The sequence below is a fragment of the Aedes aegypti genome, chromosome 1 (genome assembly GCF_002204515.2).
Source record: "Aedes aegypti strain LVP_AGWG chromosome 1, AaegL5.0 Primary Assembly, whole genome shotgun sequence".
In the NCBI taxonomy this organism is placed as follows: Eukaryota; Metazoa; Arthropoda; class Insecta; order Diptera; family Culicidae; genus Aedes; species Aedes aegypti.
In genome coordinates, this window is record NC_035107.1 from 63098504 (window position 1) to 63105420 (window position 6917).

At 45.3% G+C, this 6917-nt stretch overlaps 1 protein-coding gene across 9 annotated transcripts in view; it reads left to right on the plus strand.

Moving 5' to 3' along the window:
* The window catches only part of LOC5564358 (serine/threonine-protein kinase 32A), a 573562-nt gene extending 566854 nt beyond the window's left edge, over positions 1-6708 (plus strand). For all 9 annotated transcript variants that reach the window (XM_021837759.1, XM_021837764.1, XM_021837772.1 and 6 more), the window contains exon 11: positions 5286-6708. In XM_021837759.1, the coding sequence (XP_021693451.1) occupies positions 5286-5876 (591 nt within the window). In that variant the 3' untranslated portion in view covers positions 5877-6708. The remainder of the gene's footprint in view (positions 1-5285) is intronic.
* Positions 6709-6917: the final 209 nt, after the last annotated feature.

A 6917-nucleotide genomic window follows, 5' to 3' on the forward strand; every position in this document is an offset into this window, starting at 1 on the left:
AACGTTTCAATGTTTGGTAATCCGTCTAAATTGCGTCAAGGAAGTAGGCGAAGTGCGAAACGAATAAAACGACGTTTAACCGATAAAATCATTTCGACGCCGATCTGATAGTGTGGGTACCATACAGCAGAACAATATTGTAAAGTTGCATGTACAAATAAAGTATAGAAAGATTTAAGTATTTGAAAATTCAAAATGATACCCACGTGATTAATTCGTTGAAACAATTTACCAAACAACTAGTAGTTAAAATTGACTGGCTATTTTCTCCGAGAGAACGATAAAACAGTACTTTTCACAGGATTCCCCACTATGCGATACAAACTTGGATTCAAACTACACCATCCAACAAAGACTAAATCGCTTTGCAGTACGACAGATAGAGATATATATATTTCGAAATGTGTTTATATTAGCTAAGTCGTAGAGGTTTAATTTATAGTCGCCATCAGTTGAAATAAAGAAATGTATTCGATCTGTAGTAAAGCGGTCAGATAACTAACATTGCTTCCCTTGACTTTTAAATTTGGTCAATTACAAAATAGCAATTAAGAGTACGGTTATCTGCGCATGATGCTTTTCTCTCCGATTCAAACATAGCCGTCAATATTTATCCCTACGTCAAATTTTTCTCCGCACACGCGATGACTCTCCGCATAGCATCCACCGTTGAAGTCTTTTCCGGAATCCGAACTGCCTTTTCGACAATCCGTGCAGATCGTCAGCCTACCGAGGATGACCTTCTCCAGAAGTTTGCCAAGAGTATCCAGCAAGCATATTGATATTGGTCTATATAAAGCAGGATCTTATGTTTTTGGGGTTTTCGGCTTTCAGTCTCTAGGGATCATAAACGGATTTCCGTTCTACACCTGACGTTTCGGTCACATTTATTGTGCCTTTTTCGAAGGATAGACAACGATCACTCCGTTTACTCGTTTCATGTATGTCTTAAACATAATTGTACGTCGGACCATAAGTGTTTCGAGTTCCCTTCTTCTACGCTCGTTTTAAATCTACCGGTTGAATTTTGTTGTACCTCCTACGATAATTCACTACCGTCACTTTCGCGCCAGATATCGATATGGAAATCGAAAACCCCAAAAACATAACCTCCATCACAGTCGATTCCTGTACATTAAAGCAGGATCTCCTGGCGGTTTTGGCAGTAACACCAGCTTCTGCACCTTCCATCTGTCTGGAAAGCAGCCTTCCGCTAGACACTTCTGCAAGGCTGTCCTGAACATGCCTGGGAACGCCAAGATTGCTGCCCTTAGTGCTACGTTAGAGATACCATCTGGTCCGGGAGCTTTGTTCAGCTTCAATGTTTTCGCAACCGTTATCAGCTCGGCGTTAGACACTTGTATATCGGCATATTCTTCATCTAAGTCTGCGTACGGTGTGGGCGGCCACACGGTGGGAGCATGCGTAGGAAAGAGACCGTCCACTATCACCTCCAGTTTGGTGGGGCACATTTCAGCTGAGGTAACAGGGCCCTTGATCTTCGCCATCACTACTCGATAGGCGTTGTAGCCAGTCGGTAGGTCACTTTACGCTCTTCCATGCTGGTTTCAAATCAAGCTCTCTGCACGCGTCTTCTGGCTCTTAAGCAGGTTGCGCGAAGGGTGCTGAGTCTGTCGTTCCACCAGTATGCAGGACGCCGTTGATTCTTTGGCTCCAATTTTCTAAGCATAGTTGCGTCACACGCTCTCGCCAACGCTTTTCTCAGCTCTCCTGCATCCATGTTTGGAGCGTCGCTAACTGCTCGGAGTGCTTTGACGAAAAGATCGTTCTCGAAATGCTTCATCTCCCACCTGCGTTTTCCATTCCTCCTCTGCCATCCTGCACAATTTATCTGACCAACGCAGTAGTGGATCGCTTGATGGTCACTGTGGGTGTATTCTTCGCTAACTCTCCAGTTCATATAGGGGATCAACGACGGGCTGCAAAAGGTCACGGCGATGATGGATTCCCTACTGTCTTTGCGAAATGTGCTAACGAGACCGTCGTTGCACAGCCTTTCGTATAGCTTCGCTAGAGCTTCCAGCAAGCTGTATCTTCTCGCGTTGGTCAGTCTGCTACCGCACTCCACGGCCCAATCATTGAAATCTCCTCCGATGTCCTAGAAATAAGGCTACCTTGTACCTAAAGGATTTCGTCGAACTAAATAAAATTACATTACATTACCGGCGTACGAACGATCAGCTTGTCGGTTAATACCTTCAACAACTGGGTGTACTGCTCCGTCGTTCACTTCGGGGGGGTGCTCGTACGAGCGTTCAACTACTTCTTGGATAAGGAATCGGCCCATTACTCGGATCGCCGTCGCCTCTGCTACCCAATTGTCGTTATCGGGAGGAACCTGATACGATTCTGCAATGCTCGCAATGTCGCACTTTGTTTCCGATGTAGACTGCCACCACAGTTGTTGTGCGGCGTTACAATGATTGAGGTCCACCTGCGTTATCGTCATCATCATTACTGCCCTGCCTTCGCGTTCTGATATTTGAGGCGTTTGAATCCACGATACCATGGGCGTTACCATCCTCCGCTATGTAACATGCCTCTAGGTGTCTTCAGACAGTCCCTGCCAACGTGACGTTTTTCACCACATTTCCTGCAGTGTTTGCAATTTCAGCGAGCAGACCGACCATCGCACCTTGAGCTTACAAACTTCAACGAGTTTTTTGGCTGCGGCGACTGGTAATCGGATCGTCGCTATTTGCATAGCGTACGGGGGGCTCTCCTCAGCCGGATGGACTGCGGTGCTTCTTCCAGGTTGCATTCAGATAACAGTGCACCCCTCAAGTCGTCTTCTGTTGTGATCTCGTCCAGTTCTCTACATTCGATCACTGCCTCCTGGGATAAGGCTCTTACGCTTGCCACGTTGCCCAGCGACATCGCAACGAGCTCCCGGCAGGCCGAACTCTTGATCGATGGATCTTTTTTGAGCTTGAAGAGCATGTCACTCTTCTGGGTGCGCCTGGTTCTCACCACGTTTTCACCCACCTTCTTCAGCTCTGGATCCTCCCTCACTCTCCTGAGAATCACCGCGACTTGCCTCAATGAGAAGAGCATCGCCCTTGAACCTCTCACGAGGTGACCGTCGTTCCCTTTTTCTTCGATTCCTTTCTTTTCCTATTCCTCTCCTTACGTGCTGTATTCTCCTCCTTTTGGCCTTTCACGGTGCGCCATTCACTGCCGTTCTGCTCGCTGACGCACTCGTTGTCGCTTCTCTGCTTTTTGAGATCTTCCTGTTTTTTTGGTGTATCCCTCGTTCTTTTTTTCCCGACCGTATGGTTGGATTGCTCCTAGGCGTCTCATGGTGGAGCTTATCGTATATTTTCCAGAGGAATTTACGATACGCTAGGGGAATCTTGGAGAATTCCTGGGAGCATTCCTGGAGGAACACCTGGCGCGATTCCTGGAGGAACTCTGGTAGAATTTCTGCTGGAACTGCCAGCGGGATTCTTGAAGCAACTCGCGGAGAAATTTCAGAAGGAACTCCGTAGAAACTTGCGGTGCTACTCAGGAGGAATTTTGGAAGGAACTTTTCAGGAATTTCCGGTAGAGCTCCAAAGGAATTCCCAGAGGAATTTCAAAGGTTTTTGCGGTGCAGCTCCAGAGGAACTCCCGGCGGATTCATGAAGGAATTCTCGGTGGAGCTCCGGAGAATATTCCGAAAGAACTGCTGAGAAACTCCCGATGAAGCTTCAGAGGAATTTCGGAGGAACTGCTGAAGGAGCTCCAAAGAAATGTGTAGAGGAGTTCCGAAGGAATTCTTGGAGGAACTCTGGAGGAATTCTCAAAGGAACTCTGGAAGATTTCCAGAAAGAACTCTGATATATTTTCCGGAAGAAGTCTGCAAAAAGCTCTCATAGAAAATCGAAGGGATTCCTGAAGTAACTCAGAAGGAATTACTGGAGGAGCTGCTGGAGGAACCATGAAAAAAATCTGAGGGAGTTATCGGTGGAGTTTCGAAGGACTTCCCGGAGAAACTATGAGTGATTTTTTTTTCTAGGAATTCTTGGAAAAATCTCTGGAGAAATTTCTGGAGAAAACTCTTGGAGGAAGTCCTAGAAGAAATCCCAGGATTAATTTCTGGATCAAATCGCCAAAAAAGTTTCTGGAGGAAATCCTCGGAGTAATTCCTGGACCAAATTCTCGGAACGATTGCTTTTGACGATCTCCTGAGGAGTTCCTGGTGAATATCCCCGGAGGAGTTCTTCGGGATAACTCCGGAATAATCCTTGAAATCTTTAAAGGAACCTGGAAGAAGTGCTAAGTGGAATTTCTAAAGTAAATCTCCGGAGAAATCCCTGGTGCAAATTCCCAGGGAAATTCCTGGAGGAAAACTCTCGATAAATTCTCTGAAAAAAAAATCCACGAAGGAATTTCTGGAGAAAATCCCTAGAGGAGTTCTTGGAGAAAATCCCCGGAGGAGTTCTTGGGAGAACGGGAAATCCTTGGAGGAATTCTCGGACAAAATCTTCGGAGGAATCTATGGAGGGAATCTTTGAAGGAATTATTGGTGAAAATTCCCGAAGGAATTTTTGGAAAAAATCTCCGGAGGAATCGTTGGAGGAAATCTCCGAAAGAATTGATGGCATAAGCCTCCGGTTCAATTTCTTGAGAAAATCTTCTGAAGGAACTCCTCGGAGCAATTCCTGGAGGAAATCCCCGGAAGAAATTCTGGGCGAAATCCTCGGAGGAAATACTATTGAAAACCTACTGAGGAAGTCCTGGACAAAATCACCGGAGGAGTTTTTGGGGGATATCCCCGAATTAACCTCTGAAGGAAAACTCCGGAGGAAACGCCCGGGGGAGTTCCTGGAGAAAATCCTCGGATCAATTTATACAGCAAATTCACGGGTGAATTGCTGGATGAAAACCCCGGAGAAATTCCTGGTGCAAATCTCCAGAGAAATCGCTGGAGGAAATTCCTTAAAAAAATTCTCTTAAAAAATACACTAAGGAATTTCTGGAGGAAATCCAATAAAGAATTCCTGGTGGAATTCCTGTTAGACACAACGGAGGAACTTCGGTAAAATTACTGGAAATGTTTCTGGAGATTTCTGTAGGATTACTTCGTTTAGGAATCTCGAAAATTCCCAAGATGTATTCCCGTAGAAATTCGTGATGGAATCCATGGACGAATTCTAGCAAGAATTCCTAATTAAATATACACAGTTTCGTAAAATTTGAACTCCAATTATTCGTTTAAAAATCGTAAATTGAAAGATTTATCTTAAAATGTAACCGTTGTATCCCTCTCTCCTTCTTTCCAGCTACTCAACGTCCACCCGGGTGCCCGAATCAGCAGCCAGCGCGAACTCCAGCAAACGAAGCTTCTCCGGGGCACCAACTTCGAGCGTATCCTCGCCAAGCAGACAAATCCCCTGTTCAAGCCCTCGAAGGATCACCTGAACTGCGATCCCAGCCTGGAGCTGGAGGAGATGATCATCGAAACCAAACCGCTGCACAAGAAGAAGAAACGCCTTGCCAAGCAGCGTTCCATCCATCGGGACAACCAGAACGCTAGCCAGGATCAGCTAAGTGCGCTGGACAGTCAACTGTTGAAGGAGTTTCTGGTTTATAACAGGTTCAAGGAGCAGAAGCGGAAAGCGATGGAGAAGAAGGAAACCGAGTGGCAACAGGAGCTGGATCAGGCTATGGCCAGCTCCGAGGTGGATGGATTGGCGGTGGGCCGATCGGAATCGGTGCCGGCACGGCTTGCTACGATCAGCGAAGGGCAGCCGGAGAATGCGCCGGCGAATGGGAATACTCATGCGAGCAATAACGGAGCGAAGTCGGTATCCAAGCAGGCCGACAACTTGGACTACATCGATCGAACGCCTTCGCCGAAGCCAAGCATCTAGTAGTAGTGGTGTGCTTTTCGTTCGGTGTGTACGAGTGTTTGTGTTTTGTACTCGGGGTCGGGGTCAAGCCGTTTTGACAGATGTTTGTATACAGCGTTGCTATCGGTTGCAACGGGTATTGTGATATATCAAAGTTGTCTCGTGTGTTTTTGGATTTTCGAATTTTGGAGTTTATTCGATGTGTTTGGCTATCTTTGTCGGTGGATATCGTTGGTAGAGTGCTCTTGAATATATTGTGTTTTGTCTAGAATTAGAAATGACGTTCAGCGCGGGAACAGCTATCGTTTGAAAGTACCGATGGAAATCACGAGAAAATCACACAGAAATAACGAGACTGAGTACATTTAGTGAGATTACCAAACAAACAAAAGTCGTCATGGGTAGGCAATTATTAACAACAACTGAAACAACAACCGATTAACAAAATTTTCCACTAGTGTAAGAAACAACTCTTAGCATTGGCACATGAAAATCGCCGCCAACGCAGCTAGCATTTAACAATAGCAACAGATACAATCATCACTCGCTACTTTGCACATAGACTCACTAACACTCACACGCACATAGCGCGCGAAAAGCTGTAGACGTCACTTCTGAAATAGTCGAAAAAATAATCAAAAGCGTAGCATTCAATTAAAGGAACCCAATAGTTCGTAGAGTAAAATGCAAACATCCAGCTTACTGCGATTGCATCGCAGTAGGCTGCCAACCGTCGTCGTCGACGGAAAACTGGTTCGAGTGGAATCGTCAATTTGTTTTACAGATAACCAAATGAAAATCGGATCAAATATAGAAAGAAACACTGTTGACATTATTTAAATCGATGAAATTATTTTTTCGGGCAGCAGTTTTTCCGATAGAACGCGAAAGAACTCCAATACGGGAAAAAAACAAATTCGAAGTTTTTTTCACTTCGAATGGTCGTGAATGGTTGTAGTACACTGAAACTTCCATTTACGTACGGTTACGTAAAATTGATTTTTTGCGTTTGAGTCAACTCAGCATAAGTTTAGCACATTCATGTTTTATATACATCTAAAC